Genomic DNA, 19,650 nt, shown 5'->3' on the forward strand with positions numbered 1-19,650 from the left:
CAGGCAATCTCCACCTTCCTCCAAATCATCTATGTATATCACAAACAACAGTGGTCCCAGCACAGATCCCTGTGGGACACCACTGGTCACAGGTCTTCTAGAGTCTCCTGCAGCCATACCCTCTAACCGATGCAATAGTGTTTGTACTTCTGCAGTATCTTTGTTAAGAAACAAAGAGTTACATTGTATTTTTGTGAATGAGGAGTACATCTTTAAGGAATACATATTGCTACCATATGCAAACAGAAAATGGCATACGTTTCAGTCAGCAGGTTCTATATTGTTTTCCATATTGTGGTGAAGTATCACTGTTGCAGTTATCATGTTGTTACAGTGAGAACGGTGTAGCTTTAAGGGAAAGATAACAGCAGCACGTGGGTCCCAGCTTTAATTCTAACTCTATCTCTGACGTGTTTTTGTGCCGCCGCCGCCGCTGCTCCGGAACTGAGCGCTAGCAGCAGCTGCTGCTGGAATCCAGGCGAAGGGACAGCCTGCTGCTTGTGCAGGGGCCTGGGGGATATCTGCAATGTCCAAGACGAAAGGCCGCGGGAAGAGGAGTGTTCAGCACCAGGCTGTGATTAGCAAATTCTTCCGCCCTGTAGTCAGCAAAGATCGGGGCATAGGACAGGGTCAAGACAATGCAGCGACAATCCCCCTCACCTCAGATGCAGCAGGGCAGCAGGTTGGGTGTTGCCAGGTTATTTTTGACTACTCATTTATAGTCGGTTAATCGACAGACCTTATTGCATGTGATTTTTATATGTAATGTATGTGTAAAAATACATGTTCAGACTTTGGCAACAGATACAAGAGTTATCACTTGACATTCGAGTCTTTTTTTGTTTTGACAGCTACTCACATCCTAATGTCTTAAACAACATGCATTTTTAAAAGCTAATTTCTATACTTGTGTTTTCTCTGTTGTTGGCTGGTTTTGGAGAATTTGTAGCCTGAGGTTGTGTGGGAGTGTTCCAACTTCCCTTTGTAGCATATGTATGTTCTGAAACTCCAACCATGCTTGACAATAATAAGGGCTTGCATGGTGAGAGTATTTGCAGGATGCATGATTATTCAAAGTGAAAGAAGGCCACCTGGCTCCTTCACAGTTCAGATGCAGTTGCCTGGTAAAATATACAACTGCATTAGAGTTTATTATGCATAAAATCTGAAACAAAAGAGAAAGACAGTCTTTAGAAAATTAGGTCAAGCAAGATCAGAAATTGACATTTGGATAAGTGCATGAAGAGGAAAGGTTTGGAGGGATATGGGCCAGGAGAATGGGATTAGTTTAGTTTGGGACTCTGTTTGGCATTGACTGGTTAAATGAAGGGTCTGTTTCTTTACTGTATGACTCTATGAGAAACGCACTGAAGGGAGGGCATCAAAAGCTAGAACCTCCAGGATGATGAAAGATCTAGAGATTAGAATGCGACAGTAAAATAATTGCTGTGATAAATGCTGGGTTCATAGTTTATTAGAAACATACTGATATATTCAGTATAGGGATCTAAAATCTGATTAAAAGAAGCATAGAGAAAATATACGAATAGAGTGTTTATAAAGACTGCTGATCCAGCCAACTTTTATCGGGCATTTCTAAGTACCATTTCAGTGTTGCTGGTGAGCTGCCATTTTGACTGCTGCAGTCCATGTAATGCAAGTGCACCCACAGTGCTGTTAGGAAGAGTATTCCAGGTTTTCACCCAGCAACAGTGAAGTAATTGTGGTATAGGTTCAAGTTGAAAAGGTGAGTGGTTTGGAATTGCACTTGCAGGAGTTTGTATTCCCATGCATCTCCTGCCTTCTCCATGTTAGAGGTTGGATTTGGAAGATGCTGTCAAAGGAATTTGGAAAATTGCTGCAGGTCACTTTGCACATGGTATATGCTGTCGCCACTGTGTTTTAAAATAGTTGAGGGGGGTGGTGGTGGTATTGGGGGGGGTTGGCGAGGTATTAATTAGATAGGATGTTTGGCCCAAGGCAGTACAGAGCTTCATGTGTTGGAGTTTACTCTTCTAGACAAGTGAAGGGGACTCCTTCACAATCCTGGCTTGTACCATTTAGAGGGTGGACAGGTTTTGGAGAGCCAGAGGCAAGTCAAAAGTAGACAAAATTCTGAGTCTCTGATCTATTTTTTAGCTACAGTATATATACAGATAGTCCATTTCTATATCTGGTAAATGGTAAACCCCACAATGTTGATAGTGAGGGAATCAGCAGTCACAGTACCATTGAATGTCATGGATAGATGTGTATATTCCCTCTCGTCAGAATTGGTCATTGACTTGCAATTGTGTGGTATGAATGTTATGTTTACATATCAGCCCAAGCCTTGATGTTATCCAGCGCTTGTGGGATGTGGCATAAACTGCTTCATTATATGAGGAGTTAGATAAGTTACTGAATGTGAACATAAGAACTTAAGAAATAATAGCAGAAGTCGGTCATTCAGTTGCTTGAGCTCAATCTGCCATTCAGTAAGATCACAGCTGATTTGGTAGTGCCCTGGACTCTACCTTCACGTTGGTGATCAAAAATCTGTTTCACTTAGCCTTTAAGGTATTCAATGACCCAGCCTTCACTGCTCACTGGAAAGAGAATTTCAAAGACTCAGAAAATTATGAATAAAGAAATGCCTCAATCTTAAATGCAAGCCCAATTGTTTTGAAACTGTTGCCCCCAGTTCTAAATTCCCTCACAAAGGGAGACATCCTCTCAGCATCTATCTTAGACACCCTGCCAGAATCATCTTTATTTCAACAAGATAACCTCACTTTCTTATAAAATAATCATTAGTTGTTAACCTATTCACTAGCTTAACATTTACTCGATCTGCCTCTGGTACATAGTGGCAGCAATGGATCTGGATCTCCAAAGTTCTGAAGGATGGTCATACTGCATTCGACACATTATCTGTTTCTCTCTCCACAGACATGGCCAGACCTGACTTTCTCTTTATTTTTCTGAACATCCAACATTCACAGTATTTGTGTTGGTTTAAGGTTACTTTATCTGTGAGTAGCAAACTGAGCAATGGACATAGGAACCTCCAAAACAAAGGTTCAGTACAAGGCTGTATGTCTTCCTCGTGCAAGTCAGGATGGATGAGAGAGTTCCCCTGTAGGCCCCACCCACTCACTGCCACTACCACTACCACGCAGCCTCCTGCAAACATTGCTGCACTGTACCAAAATGACTATACAGAAGTTCTGATTGCGTTTCAGCAACATAGATTAAAGAGAAGGTCGAGAGGAGATTTGACAGAGGTACTTAAAATCATGAGGGGCCTGGACTGAGGTGATAGCTCCCTGGATACCCTTAGATCCAAGGAGTGCTGTGGTTCAAGAAGCGAGCTCAGCAACACCTTCTCCAGGGCAATTGGAGATAAGCAGTGATGCCCACATTTCAGAAATGAATAAAAGACCTTCCCATTGCTGGAAGGGTTGAGGACAAAAGGACACAGATTTCGGGCAAAAGAGGCAGTGGCGACATGAGAATAAACTGTCTGACGTGGTTAAGATCTAGAATGTGCTGCTTGTGTGTTGGAGGCAGGTTCAATTGAGGCATTCAAGAGGGAATTGGATTATTATCCTGAAAGGAAGAATATACAGTACGACAGGGTAAAGGTGGGGATGTGGCTGTAGTTAAGTTGTTCCTACAGGGAGTCAACACAGAAATGTTGGGGGCCATGCAGTGTGTTGCAACAATTCCATCATTCTCTGACTACAAGAGTGAGCACAAACCACCGTGGACACCTTTAGTTAAGTTTAGCAAACATTCCCTCCTAGAAGATCTTGATAGTTTGAGTTCATTATAAGCTCATCAGGAAAATTTGGGGAAAAAAGCCTGTAATTTCTCAAAATTTTAATCCTGAATGTTGGATGTTGCCTCTGAAGTGTGCATTCACAAATTTCAACAACAATGTCTGTGGCAGTGCCGTGATCCAAATGCAATTTTCCATGACTGGAAGTAATTTTCAAAGATTAGAGCTACCTCTGTTTTGAAATATGTATTTTTTTTTGCAAAAGAACTTTGTGTTTAGATGGTTTGATGTTTTCCTGAGGCACATGATCCAGCTTACAATATACTTGAAGTATAGCAGACAATATTGTCAAAACAGCATCAACTCTGCCTGAAGCATGTCATATTTTATTGTTTTTAAAGTGAAATTAAATATTATAATTGTATAGTAACTCCCTGTTTTAATTTGCCCCATGTTGTCGTTTTGCTTTAAAGTTGGTCAGTTAAGAGACTGTGTCTATTCATATGTAGTGTTGTTTTAACATGGTTTTGCATCAGCCCTGACATAGGATTGCATGACCTGATTGACATATTGGAATGGTCTCTCCTTCGGTGATTGTTAGACATCAGTCATCTTAACTCCAGGACATCTCCTCAGGAGTTCCTTACGGTAGTGTCATTGGCCCAACCATCTTCAGTTTCGTCATCGATGACCTTCCCTCCATCGTAAGGCCCAGAAGTGGGGATGTTCACCGATGCAAATGTTTGGCTCCATTTGCTACTCTTCAGATACTGCAACAGACCATGTTCAAATGCAACAAGATCTGGACAATATTCAGACTTGGTCTGACATTTGCACCACACAAATGCCAGGCTATGACCATTTCCAATGCGAAACAATATAAACACTACACCTTGGCATTCAATGGTGTTACTGTCACTGAATCCCCCTTATCAACATCCTGGGGGTTAGTATTGATCAGAAACTCCATGGCATTCACCACATAAACACAGTGGCTACAAGAGCAGGCCAGAGGCTATGAATACTGTGGTGAGTATCTCACCTCCTGACTCCCCAAAGCCTGTTCACCATCTACAAGGCACAAGTTCAGAGTGTAATGGAATGCTTCCCACTTGCCTGGAAGAATGCAGCTCCAACAGCACCCTAGCTTGACCCCATCCAGGACAAAGTAGCTCACTGATTGGCATCACATCCACAAGGATCCATTCCCTCCACCACTTATGCTTAGCTGCAGCAGTGTGTACTGTCTCCAAGATACTGTAGAAATTCACCAAAAATCCTGAGATAAAATATTCCAAATCTATGCCCACTTCCATCGAGAAGGAAAAGGGCAGTAGATACATGGGAACACCGCCATTTGCAATTTCTCCTCTGAGCCAGTTACCATGCTGACTTGGAAATACATCGCTGTTTCTTCACTGTCATTGGGTCAAAATCCTGGCATTCCCTCCCTAAAGGCATTGTGGGTCAACCCACAGCAGGTTGACTGCAATGGTTCAAGGAGGCAGCTCACCCACCACCTTCTCAAGGTTAACTAAGGATGGGCAGTAAAAGTACTGTCCAGCCAGTGAAACCTATGTCCCATGAATGAATAAAATAAATATCTCCAATCCTCATTTCCCACACACTGTCTTACAGCCATTCTAAGCTTCCCACTGCTCGCAAACACTCCCTTTCACAAACCACCCAGTGTCTTCCATTCTCAGACCTTCCCAGTCATCCTGACTCTCTTACTTGCATCCTTTCTTTTTCCAGAGTCATACCTGTCTCTTTCACCACCTCGACAGCTTGCTATCTGTGAGTTAAAAGTACTCCTCTCGTCTCTACCTCTCTGTCTGCTTCTTTCCAAAGCTCTCACTCCAAGCAAGGATTCAGGAGAGAGATGTGACTAGAGGCAGGGTCAGAGAGTAGGATGTTTTGTAAGTGGGAGATATGGCGAACAGGATCATTGGGGAATGGATTGGCTGATTCAGGAAGAATTGTTAAATTGGCATCATAAGTGATCAGGCAACAGGATGTGGGTGAGCTGGAGCGTTTTCCAAACAGGATTAGTGAGAAGCTGGAAGTTTGGGGAATGGGAGAGTGGGAAGTGTAGTGAGCAGGAGCGAAGTAGAAAGAGTTAACATATTCCTTTTATGTTTTAGGTCTATTTCATTTATTGATACAGAATTGAGCAAATTAAAGTATTTTGACTTGGAAGATCTAATGTTTTAATATTTTTCCTGATGAGATGTCTTACGGAACTTAACTGCAGCTTTTCCACTTGTTATAATGGGGAAAAGCTGATTCACTTAAAGTTGTTTTGCTTAAAGTTTTCAAGAATGCAAATACAACTTTAAATAGAACTTGGTATATCTGGAAAAGCAGGATGTTACAATATGAACATTAGTGATTGCCAAAGTAATTGTCCACATGATCTGAATTTTATTTCTTTCTTGTTTTGATTCTGAAAATTCATCTCGCAGACACCAGTCTGCAGTCAGAGAAAGAAAGCACAAGTTGATCAAGACGAACCGAAGTCAAAACGTAAGAGGCTGGCAAGTGAGGAAGAGAATGAAAATGGGGAAATAGTTGAAAAGGCTTGTGGTATGTACATAGTTATTCCCAAACCCTTGCAAATTATTTTTTATTGGTTATCAGTGACAAAGCTGGCATTAGAGTAAAACCAATAATCATTTCTTTCTGCCGCTACAATGAGTCTGTGGAGGTTTTTCTATGTTAAAGTTGTATTTAAATTCAAACAATTTCTAAAAGGGAATCTCAGAAATGGAGTATGGGTTTTATATTTAAAAATTGGGAGAAAACTTGTGCGAGTTAATTTGGGTGCCACCTCGGAATAGCTTGTAATTGGTGTGACCTCAGTTGTTCAACTTGTCCTGCTTCGTGACTTTCCTTTTCTCCACCATTCAGTCAGAAATAGGATGTTTATGTTTGCACACTGTGCATCCCTGAAGGTGTTATGGGTCAACTCACAGCACATGAACTGCAACGGTTCAAGAAGGCAGCTCGCCACCATATTCACCAGGTGAACTCGGGACAGGCAAAATGCTGGCCCAGCCAATGACTCCCGAGTATCATGAATAAATAAAAGGGAAGTGGCACTTGCAACTCCTCAGAGAACCCATACCCACATACACCAAGATCAACACAACAATCAGCCTGGGGCTATTTATGAATATTTTGAACAAGAGAGAGTCTCACTACCTATCTTTGCTGTTCAATCAGATTACTATTACTAAATCTCTCATCATCATGATCCTGGGGCTCATCATTAGCTAGAAACTTGGTTGGAACAGCAATGTACATATTGTGGCTACTTGTCTGGGTAAAGGCTGTTCCAATTGTACTGAGTCTCAGTGATATTCAAGATAAAGCAGTCTGCTTGATTTGAACCAAGTGCATCCCCTTAAACACACTCATTCTCCATTACCATTGTGTATTGGCAGTAAAGGTATGCATCCATAAAATGCACTGCAGTAATTCACCAAGGCTCAGTCAATAACAGTTTCCACACTCAGCTGGAAGGACAAGACTGCAAATTGCATTGGAGCATCTTTACCTGCAAGTTTCCCTCCAAGCTGCACACTCTCCTGATCTGAAACTTGTATCTCTGTTCCTTTACTGTCATTGGTCAAAATCCCTGGCACTTGCTCTCTAACAACATATTTACCACAGGCTGCTGTGGATCAAGATGGTGGCTCACTGTCACCTTCTCAAGGTTGGTAAATGCTGGCCTTGTTACTGTGCCCTGATTTTGTGAATTTTTAAAAATTAGTTCAGTGTCAAATCCATTTCACTAATTTATTTTGTTGTCTCCCTTGTTAATTGTCTAAATCAGTAATGGCTAAGTAGCACATGTCCTAATAACACTTCATAATCTAAATACGTATAGAATAAATTTACCAGGATCTGTATCTATGCATTGGGTTTCCATGTTGCAGTAAATATTGGAATATTCATTTAATGGAGTGCTTGCTTGTGAAGGGATATGAGTTACCTTCATTTAATTGATGAAAGAAGATTTTGATGGCCTCTTTTACAGATGTCTTCTCCAAAATGCTTGATGCTCTGAAATTTGCTGCAGTCCAGGCAACTCATTGCGTCTAGTGATAGAAAAATCTCTCCTTCAGATTCCATCTCACCTTCAGAATACAGCTCAGATCTAGAAAGCTTCAGCCTTCCCAGCAACACTTGATGCTCCTCACTGTTTCCAGGGTGATTGCCTATGAGAGAAGAGTCATCCATTATTTACTCATGTACAAACCTGAGAATATCATGTTACTCTTATGAAACTTGATTTTTGAGCATTCCATACCAGGACATTGAATGATGTGTAATTCAGAAGTATCCTCCATTTTCATTCTTTCAATGCTCTTCCTCTTCTGTAATTGCTTCCACCTTCTTTCTTCTAGCCAGCATTTCCATTATTTCTTCAGCTACTTATTTTGCAGAAATTCAGAATTGTGAAGCTTTCTCCACTCTTTGGGCCAAAGTTGCCACCTAATCACAAATAAGAGTTGTATCTTGCTTTCTGCTCTTTCAAGCTTACTAATGTACTCTAACCCTTCAACTAAGCTGTGAAAATTAAAAGCTGCCATGCTCGTTACAATTTAACCATTCTAAATGGAAGGACCCTGGAATAACTAATGATCAAAGGGACCTTGATGTGCATATCCACACATCTCTGAAGGTAGCAGGGCAGGTCGATATATTGGTTAAGGAGATGATTAAGAAGGCATTTGGGATACTTTCCTTTGAGTCGAGTCATAAAATACAAGAGTAAGAAGGTTGTTCTGGATTGTATAAAATGCAGTCAAGACACAGCTGAGGTTCTGCATGCAATTCTGATCACTGCATTATTGGTAAGATTTATTGCATTAGAGAGGATGCAGAGGAGACGTAGCTGATGAGGGAAGTTAAGGACTGTATGACGATAAAAGAGAAGTAGTATAACGTAGCAAAGATGAGTGGGAAGCCGGAGGACTGGGAAACTTTTAAAGAGCAACAGAGGATTACTAAAAAGGCAATGCCTGGGGGGAACAAAAAGGTACAAAGGCAACCTGGCCAAAAATATAAAGGAGGATAGTAAAAGTTTTTTTAGGTATGAAATAAAATGGTTAAGACTAAAATTGGGTCCTTCAAAACAGATACGGGTGAATTTATTATGGGAACAAGGGAATGGCAGAAGAGTTGAATAGGTACTTTGGATCGGTCTTCGCTGGGGAAGACACAAGCAATCTCCCAGATGTAATAGTGGCTGAATGGATAGGGTAGTGGATGAACTGAAGGGAATTTATATTAGGCATGAAATGTTGTTGGGTAGACTGTTAGGTCTGAAGGCTGATAAATCCCTGGGACCTCATGGTCTGCATCCCAGGGTACTTAAGGAGATGGCTCTAGAAATTGTGGGTGCATTGGTAATCATTTTCCAATGTTTTATTGATTCAGGATCAGTGCTGTGGATTGGAGGGTGGCTAATGTTGTCCCACTTTTCAAGAAGGGAGAGGGAGAGAAAACAGGGAATTATCGACCAGTTAGCCTGACGTCAGTGGTGGGAAAGATGCTGGAGTCAATTATAAAAGATGAAATTATGACTCATTTGGATAGCAGTAACAGGATAGGTCAGAGTCAGCATGGCTTTACGAAGGGGAAATTGTGTTTGACTAATCTTCTGGAATTTTTTGAGGATGTAGCTATGAAGATGGACAAGGGAGAGCCAGTGGATGTAGTGTACCTGGACTTTCAGAAAGCCTTTGATAAAGTCCCACATAGGAAATTAGTGATCAAAATTAGGGCATGTGGTATTGAGGGCAAAATACTGACTTGGATTGAAAATTGTCTGACTGACAGGAAACAAAGAGTTGTAATGGTTCTGTTCGCTGAGCTGGAAGTTTTAGTTGCAAACGTTTCGTCCCCTGGCTAGGAGACATCATCAGTGCTGTGGAGCCTCCTGCGAGGCGCTTCTTTGATGTTTCTTCCGGTATTTATAGTGGTCTGTCCTTGCCGCTTCCGGGTGTCAGTTTCAGCTGTCCGCTGTAGTGGTTGGTATATTGGGTCCAGGTCGATGTGTTTGTTGATGGAGTTTGTGGATGAATGCCATGCCTCTAGGAATTCCTAGAGGCATGGCATTCATCCACAAACTCCATCAACAAACACATCGACCTGGACCCAATATACCAACCACTACAGCGGACAGCTGAAACTGACACCCGGAAGCGGCAAGGACAGACCACTATAAATACCGGAAGAAACATCAAAGAAGCGCTTCGCAGGAGGCTCCACAGCACTGATGATGTCTCCTAGCCAGGGGACGAAACGTTTGCAACTAAAACTTCCAGCTCAGCGAACAGAACCACTGCAACAAGCACCCAAGCTACAAATCTTCGCACAATCTTTAAACAAAGAGTAGTGATAAACGAGTCCCTTTCAGAATGGCAGGTGGTGACCAGTGGGGTACCACAAGGTTTGGTGCTGGGACCACAGCAGATTACAATATACATTAATGATTTTTGATGAAGGTATTAAAAGTAATAATAGCAAATTTGCTGATGACACAAAGCTGGGTGGCAGGGTGAAATGTTATGAGAATATAGGGTGACTTGGGACAGGCTAGGTGAGTGGATGGATGCATGGCAGATGCAGTTTAATGTGGATAACTGTGTGGTTATCCACTTTGGCAAGAACATGAAAGCAGATTAATATCTAAATGGAGTCAAGTTAAGTAAAGGGGAAGTACAATGAGATCTAGGTGTTCTTGTACAGTCAATGAAAGCAAGCATGCAGGTACAGCAGGCAATGAAGAAAGGTAATGGCATGCTGGCCTTCGTAACAAGAGGAATTGAGTATAGAAGCAAAGAGGTCCATCTGCAGCTGTACAGGGCCCTGGTAAGACTGCACTTGGATTCTGGATTAATGGTGCTGGAATAGCACAGCAGTTCAGGCAGCATCCGAGGAGCAGTAAAATCGACGTTTTGGGCAAAAACCCTTCATCAGGAATACAGGTAGAGAGCCTGAAGGGTGAAGAGATAAGTGAGTGGAGGGTGGGATGGGGAGAAAGTAGCGTAGAGTACAATAGGTGAGTGGGGGAAGGGATGAAGATGATAGTTCGGGGGGGTGGAGGTTGGAGTGGATAGGTGGAAAAGAAGATAGGCAGGTAGGACAAGTCATGGGGACAGTGCTGAGCTGGAAGTTTGGAACTGGGGTGAGGTAGGGGAAGGGGAAATGAGGAAACTGTTGAAGTCCACATTGATACCCTGGGGTTGAAGTGTTCCGAGGCGGAAGATGGGGCTTTCTTCCTCCAGGTGTCTGGTGGTGAGGGAGCGGCGGTGAAGGAGGCCCAGGACCTCCATGTCCTCGGAAGAGTGGGAGGGGGAGGTTGAAATGTTGGGCACAGGGCGGTGCGGTTGATTGGTGTGGGTGTCCTGGAGATGTTCCCTAAAGCACTCTGCTAGGAGTCGTCCAGTCTCTCCAACGTAGAGGAGACTGCATCAGGAGCAACGGATACAATAAATGATATTGGTGGATGTGCAATTAAGACTTTGAATGTGGAAGGCTCCTTTAGGGCCTTGGATGGAGGTGAGGGAGGAGGTGTGGGCATAGGTTTTGCAGTTCCTGCGGTGGCAGGGGAAGGTGCCAGGATGGGAGGGTAGGTTGTAGGGGGGCGTGGACCTGACCCGGTAGTCACGAAGGGAATGGCTTTGCGGAAGGCGGAAAGGGTTGGGGGGGGGGAAGTATATCCCTGGTGGTGGGGTCCGTTTGGAGGTGGTGGAAATGTCGGCGGATGACTTGGTTTATGCGAAGGTTGGTAGGGTGGAAGGTGAGTACCAGAGGCATTCTGTCCTTGTTACGGTTGGAGGGGTGGGGTCTGAGGGCGGAAGTGCGGGATGTGGACGAGATGCGTTGGAGGACATCTTTAACCACGTGCGAAGAGAAATTGTGGTCTCTAAGGAAGGAGGCCATCTGGTGTGCTCTGTGGTAGAACTGGTCCTCTTCGGAGCAGATACGGTGGAGGCAGAGGAATTGGGAATACGGGATGGCATTTTTGCAGGAGGTAGGGTGGGAAGAGGTGTAATCCAGGTAGCTGTGGGAGTCGGTGGGTCACTTGAAGTATTGTGTGAGGTTTTGGTCTCCAAATTTGAGGAAAGACATTCTGGCTATTGAGGGAGTGCAGTGTAGGTTCACTGTGTCAATTCCTGGAATGGCGGGACTGTCATATGTTGAAAGATTAGAGCAACTGGGCTTGTATAAATTTGAGTTCAGAAGGATGAGAGAGGACCTAATTGAGGCGTATAAGATTATTAAAGGATTGATCATTTCTGGAGGCAGGCAGCATGTTTCCACTGATGGGTGAGTCCAGAACCAGACACAGTTTAAAACTAAGGGATAGGCCCTTTAGAACAGATTTGAGGAAAAACTTTTTCACCCAGAGAGTGGTGGATATATGGAATGTTCTGCCCAGAAGGCAGTGGATACTTCCGAGAGAGATGGATAGAGCTTTTAAAGGGAGTGGAATCAAGGGTTATGGGGATAAGGCAGGAATAGGATACTGATTATGGATGGTCAGCCATGATCATAATGAATGGTGATGCTGGTTTGAAGGGCCGAATGGCCTACTCTTGCACCTGTTGTCTTACTGTCTGTTGAGATTTACCAGGCTGTTGCCTGGGCTGGAGAGACTGAGATATAACTAAAGATGGGAAAGGCTTGGGTTGAGCAGCAAAGCTTGAGTGGTTACCTGATAGTAGTGTATAAGGTTGAGAGGCTTGGATCGGGTAGATAGGAAGGCACATTTCCTATTAGTAGGGTTGTCAGTAATTGGGGGCTTGGATTTAATGTAAGAGATTGAAAGCTACGAGGAGAGTTCAGGAGAAATATTTTCATCGAGAGGGTGATGGGCATTTGGAACTCACTGCTTGCAAGAGTGGCTGAATCATAAGTCTTAAAAAATACTTAAGCAGCATTTCGATATTAATTTGCATTGTCATAGCTTCCAGGTCTATGGGCCTAGAGCTGGAAAGTGAATGTAGTGCAGGCAGATCTTTGCTGATCAAAGTGGACATGATGGGCTGAATGGCTACCTCCTGAGCTGGAGATGTCTGAGGCACAAGTCTACAGCAGGGCTTTTGATAATACTCCAAACTGAATCCTGATCTCCTGTCCAATCGACGCATGCTTCAGTATATACTGTTTCTCTTTGCACTAAATAAGTATGTGACAAATTTCAAGTGATAAAAGATCATTCATCCCATAACCCCATTCCGTCTTCAGTCTTTGTGTGATTACTTCATGATGGATATTCCGCCCACAGTGCAGGTTAATTAGACATGCATATTCTTTTCAAATTTCAATAAAATGCTATAGAACAAGGGTAGAGTACAGGCCCTTCGGCCCTCAATGTTGCGCCGACCTGTGGAACCAATCTGAAGCCTATCTATCCTACGTAATTCCATTTTCATCCATATGTTTATCTAATGATCATTCAAATGGCCTTAAAGTTCGCGAGTCTACAACTGTTGCAGACAGTGCACTCCACGCCTTGCTACTCTCTGAGCAAAAAAACAACCTCTGACACCTGTCCTACATCTATCACCCCTCAATTTAAAGATCTGGCCCCTTGTGCTAGCCATCACCATCCAAGGAAAAAGGCTCTCACTGGTCTACCCTATCGAACCCTCTGATTATCTTCTATGTCTCAATTAAGCCACCTCTCAACCTCTTCTCTGTAATGAAAACAGCTCAAGCCCCTCAGCCTCTCCTTGTAAGACTTTCCCTCCATACCAGGCAACATCCTAGTAAATCTCCTCGGAATACTTTCCGAAGCTTCCACCTTCTTCCTATAATGCAATGACCAGAACTGTACTCAATACTCCAAATGTGGCCGCACCAGAGTTTTGTACAGCTACAGCATGACCTCGTGGCTTCAAAACTCAATCCCTCGACCAATAAAAGCTAACACACTGTATGTCTTCTTAACAACTCTATCAACCTGGTTGGCAACTTTTGGGGAGAGCTGTGTACATGGACACTGAGATCTCTCTGCTCATCTACACAACCAAGAATCTTACCATAGCCCAGTACTCTGCATTCCTGTTACTCCTTCCAAAGTGAATCACCTCATTTTTTTCTGCAATAAGCTCCATTTGCCACCTCTACAGCTTACCTAGGTCTCTCTGAAACCTGCAACATCCTTCAGCACTATCCACCATTCCACCGATCTTAGTGTCATCTGCAAATTTGCCAACCCGTCCTTCTACGCCCTCATCTAGGTCATTTATAAAAATGAAAACCAGCAGTGCACCCCAAACAGATCCTTGCGGTACCCCACTAGTATCTGAACTCCAGCATAAACATTTCCCATTACCACCACCCTTTGTCTTCTTTCTGCGAGCTAATTTCTGATCCAAACTGCTAAATCCCATGCCTCCATATTTTGTGCAATAGCCTACCGCGGGGAAACTTATCAAACGCTTTACTGAAATCCACACATGTCACATTAACTGCTTTACCCCTATCCACCTGCTTGGTCATCATCTCAAAGAACACAGTAAGATTTGTGAGGCACAACCTACCCTTCACAAAACAGTGTTGACTATCTCTAATCAACTTATTCCTCTCTAAATCCTATCTCTTACAACCTTTTCCAACAACCGAAGTAAGGCTCACTGGTCTATAAATGCTAGGATTGTTCAGATTACTTAGTGTGGAAACAGGCCCTTCGGCCCAACAAGTTCACGCCAACCAGTCGAAGCGCAACCCACCCAGACCCATTCCCCTACATTTACCCCTTCACCTAAAACTGCGGGCAATTTAGCATGGCCAATTCACCTAACCTGCACATTTTTGGATTGTGGGAGGAAACCCACGCAGTCTCTGGGAGAATGTGCAAACTCCACACACAGTCGCCTGAGATGGGAATTGAACCCGAGTCTCTGGTGCTGTGAGGCAGCAGTGCTAACCACTCTGCCACTGTGCCGCCCACTTCTTAAATAAGGGGTGAGCATTTGCTATCCTCCAGTCTTCTGGCACTATTCCTGTAGATAATGTGAGGTGATGCATTTAAGCAATTCTAATTCTAGAGCGAATTATACAATGAATGGAAGAGTCTTAGGAAAAGTTGATGGGCAGAGAGATTACCCTGAAGGTTGCTGCACATGTGGATAGAGTGGTCAAGAAGGCTTGCCTTCATCAAACGGGGTATTGAGTGTAAGAGCTGGCAAGTCATGTTAAAATTGAACAAGACATTGGTTCGGCCACATTTAGAATACTGTGTACAGTTCTGGTCGCCACATTACCAAAAGGATGTGGACGCTTTGGAGAGGGTGCAGAGAAGGTTTACGAGGATGTTGCTTGGTATGGAAAGTGCTAGCTATGAAGAGAGGTTGAGTAGGTTAGGTTTATTTTCACTAGAAAAAAGGAGATTGAGGGGGGACCTGATTGAAGTTTACAAAATCATGAAGGGTATAGACAGGGTGGCTAGAGACAAGCTTTTTCCCAGGGTGAAGGATTCAACAATGAGAGGTCATGCTTTCAAGGTGAGAGGTGGAAAGTTTAAGGGGGATACACGTGGTAAGTACTTCACACACAGAGGGTGGTGGGCGTTTGGAACGCATTGCCAGCAGAGGTGGTAGAGGCAGGCATGGTAGATTCATTTAAGATGCGTCTGGACAGATGCATGAGTAGATGGGGAGCAGAGGGATACAGAGGCTTAGGAATTGACCGACCGGTTTAAACCGTACATTTGGATCGGCTCAGGCATGGAGGGCTGAAGAGCCTGTTCCTGAGCTGTAAATTTTCTTTGTTCTTTGTATAATGATGACATAAAGATCAAGGCCAAAGACTCTGCAGTCGTTTCACCCCCCCTGGCTTTCCAGAGAATCCTAGGATAAATCCCATCCGGCACAGGGGACTTATCTATTTTCATACTTTCCAGAATTGCTAACATCTCCTTCTTGTGAACCTCAATTCTGTCTAGTCTCGTAGCCTTTATGTCTATTTTCTCGACAACATTGTCTTTTTCCAGTGACAAAAAGTATTCCTTTAGCGCTTCCCCTATCTCTGACCCCACGCACAACTTCCCACTACTATCCTTGATTGGCCCTAATTTTTCTCTTGTCATTCTTTTATTCCTAACACACCTCCTAGAAAACTTTAGTGTTTTCCTTGATCCTATCCACCAAGGACTTCTTATGTCCCCTCCTGGCTCTTCTTAATTCTCTCTCTTTTGGTCTTTCCTGGCCAACCTGTAACTCTAAAGCACCCTAACTGAGCCTTCAAGTCTCATCCTAACGTAAGTCTCCTTCTTCCTCTTGACAAGAAATTCAATTTCTTTAGTAAACCATGGCTCCCTCGCTCGACCTGCTGAAAGGTACCTACTTATCAAGGACACTTAGTAGATGTTCCTTGAATAAGCTACACATTTCAATCGTGCCCATCCCTGCAGCTTCCCTCCCCATCCTATGCATCCTAATCTTGCCTAATCGCATCATAATTGCCTTTCCCCCAGCAATAACTCTTGCCTTGTATATACCTATCCCTTTCCATCGCTAAATTAAACATAACCGAATTGTGGTCACTATCACCAAAATGCTCACCTACCTCCAAATCTAACACCTGGTCAGGTTCATTGGTCAAATGTTTGAGAGACAAAAATGTTTCTTAAATAAGTTACACATGCTTTTTTACACTTTACGTAAGGCATTTTCAAAACTCTTTATAGATGTTATTTCTTGGAGGGCTTAAGTTTTGAAGGATTGTGGAAATACTGATTTTGTTTCAAGTTTTGTGGAAATATCTTGAGTGGTTTCTTCAAATGAGGTTGTTGAATGATCATTTTAGGCATTGGCAATTTTCTTTAAACAAGGCTAACTTGAAATTGCATGATTGGTGATAACTGCTTGTTCTGCTGTAAACCCCTGTTAGGGCTGTTTGAACAGTGGGTGGAGAATATTTTAGTATCGGAATTGGTTAGGGTCAAGAAGCCTGTCTGGAAGGATTGCCTAACAAATCTCTCCTATTTTCTGAAAAGATGTCTCATGTTGAATTAAAGGTAAAACAAATTTGTTCTTTCAAAAGAGTTATTGAAGAAAATTCTCAAGATTATATTTTGAGTGAGCTCTGTCTGCTAAGACACAAAATAACCGTGGCTTGACCACATGCAAAAGAGCATCAAAACAGCAGACTTGGGAACATTCTAGTCCTCATCCTTTTTGCCTTCAGAGGCAAAGAGTTATAGAGATGTACAGCATGGAAACAGACCTTTCAATCCAACTTGTTCATGCTGACCAGATATCCCAACCCAATCTAGTTGCACCCACCAGTACCTGGCCCATATTCCTCTGAACCCTTCCTATTCATACACCCATCCAGATGATTTTTAAATGTTGCAATTGTACTAGCCTCCACCACTTCCTCTGGCAGCTCATTTCATACACGTCCAACCCTTTTGTGTGAAAAAGTTGCCCCTTAGGTCTCTTTTATATCTCTCCCCTCTCAACCTAAATCACGCCCTCTAGTTCTGGACTCCCCCCACCCCAGGGAAGAGACTTTGTCTATTTATCCTATCCATACCCCTCATGATCTTATAAACCTCTATAAGGTCGCCCTTCTTTGGCCCAGCTTTTGTTTTCAGAGAAAAATCCATTTTTTTTTGTCGTATGTGTGTATGTTTGTGGGCGTATTCCTCAGCCTCCGTTGTAAATATAAAGCCGTCATTTTGTTTAGTTCATGCAATTAATTTATTTTTCTTTTCCAAAGATCAACCAACAGCACATACACTAGCATGGATATCTTTATCTACCATGGATAGACTAAAGGGATTTTCAATTGATAATCAGCAAGAACCATCAGTTACTAAAGGCCCGGATGTGGATATCCAGTTCAAAAGATTCAAAGATGCAGAAAATTGTGATCTAAACTCTGACAACGTTTGCAGAGAATGGGATGATTTTGTTCATCCCAAAAATGCAGATAGAGATGGATTGTATCAGGTAGGTTAACATGTTTCGAGGCTCAGTTTAAATTGTATGTCTAAGCACTGAAATTTTGCAAAAAAAGTTAAATCTTTTTGTATCCTTAATAAATGTCTTACTCAAACCTTTAACAATTTCAAGTTTGCATAACACAGTTTCTTCCTCATTATTTTCTTGACTCTGACTATCGTGTGCTACCAGCTGCTCCTCAAGAATTTCCTTTATATTTTAGATTTGCTGCTGCTTAGTTGCCTCATGCTATTTAAGCTTGTTCTGAAAAATATTCATTTCGGTTTATCTACCTAAAATGTTGGTTGTGAAAATTTAAGAGCAATCCTCAAATGATCGTTTTCATTTCTGACAGGGTCGCTCTCGAGAAATTGTAAATCTGGATTGGCATCGATTTTCAGCTTCAAACAAGGGAAACAGTGTGAAGAACACCTTTGAAACGGGTACAGTCAACCGTAGAACGAAGAGCACGTACACTCCACTAGAACTACAGTACCTGGAGATCAAAAACCAACACAAGGATGCAGTGCTGTGTGTGGAGTGTGGATACAAGTATCGGTTTTTTGGTGAAGATGCTGAGGTGGGTCACTCTTTCTTGAGATTTTGCCTGTAAACCAATGAAGAGAGTTTTCAGTCTTATTCCTCAAAAAACTATCTCAAGTACTTGAAGGTTCATTTATAGTCCTGGTATTTGTTCAGGCCCGAGTTTCAGTCATATAGATACTACTTTAATTTGCTGAATGGTGTTCTTCTGTTGATTCTCCCCATGATTGCTTCCATAGAGACTGAGCCCACTTCTATTTTACATTTAGGACACATTGGGGATGTTCCTACCCTAAATTTTGCAAGTCGTTCAGGTGCTATATGAGCCCTATGGAGTATCTTCAATTGAATAGCCTGAGTTCTATTACAAATAGACATCTATCTGGCATTTTCCCTGATGTCCTCCCACGTTTCTAAAGGGATTTCTAACCCCAATTCCTAGTTATGAAGATGCTTCATGTTTGACATTTCTTGAGGGACTTCTGTTTTGAAGGATTGGTCAAAATTGATTCATTTCAACTTTTGTGGAAACGCCTGGAGTGGGTTATTTTCAGAGGTCATTAAGAAATCGCTGTGGACATTGGAGATTTAAAAAAAAAATGAAGTTCCTAGAAATCACATGACTGGTGATAGCCACTTGTTTTGTTATAGACTCTCACTGAGCTTGTTTTGAACAGTGGTTGGCTTGGAGATCTGGAGTTAATTGGGCTCAAGAAGCTCGCAAGGAATGGCTCCTCAGCAGATCTCTCTCCTTATTTCTGAAACAAACATCTTGTTTGAGGTCAGGTGAAATCTATTTGTTCCTTTGAAACAGTGATTGGAGGAAATTTTTTTTTTATATAGGTATTTTTACTGAAAAAAAGAGAAATTTTTAAACTTTTTTTTAACAAAATTACGAAGTAACGCAAACAAGTATAAACACTAATATACAATTAAATATATGTTTAAAAAAAACCAAAACACCAAAAAAGGGGAAAGAACCCAACTAACTACTAATCTTCCGACAAACCACCAAAACATAAAATAGGATGTCATACATTACTACTATCGAAAAATAACGGAATAATTTAATAATTAAATACATACTCAAAATGGATTAACATCAAGTCATCATAAAACCTGTATCTATACAGGATTCTTCCTCTCGGGGTCCCCAGACCAGCCAGAACCACTACCACAGCCAGACAAAAACCCTTGACAATATGGCCGAAATATGTGTCGATATAGTTCAGAAAGGGCTGCCATATTTTATAGAATAATTCAGCTTTTTGGTGCACCATATTTGTGAGGAAGTCAAGGGGGATATATTCCATGATTAACCTGTGCCAGTTCGAACGTCCTGGAGGGCTCTCAGCTACCCAATCTACT

General features: G+C 42.4%; 1 protein-coding gene across 1 annotated transcript in view; it reads left to right on the forward strand.

The window, feature by feature from the left end:
• The first annotated feature begins 452 nt into the window (after positions 1–452).
• msh3 (mutS homolog 3 (E. coli)) overlaps positions 453–19,650 on the forward strand; it is a 274,896-nt gene continuing 255,698 nt past the window's right edge. The window contains exons 1-4 of the mRNA XM_060843997.1: positions 453–697; positions 6,229–6,349; positions 17,516–17,748; positions 18,095–18,319. Of these exons, the coding sequence (XP_060699980.1) occupies positions 527–697; positions 6,229–6,349; positions 17,516–17,748; positions 18,095–18,319 (750 nt within the window). The 5' untranslated portion in view covers positions 453–526. The remainder of the gene's footprint in view (positions 698–6,228; positions 6,350–17,515; positions 17,749–18,094; positions 18,320–19,650) is intronic.

Source organism: Hemiscyllium ocellatum, chromosome 2 (genome assembly GCF_020745735.1).
Source record: "Hemiscyllium ocellatum isolate sHemOce1 chromosome 2, sHemOce1.pat.X.cur, whole genome shotgun sequence".
Classification (NCBI taxonomy): Eukaryota; Metazoa; Chordata; class Chondrichthyes; order Orectolobiformes; family Hemiscylliidae; genus Hemiscyllium; species Hemiscyllium ocellatum.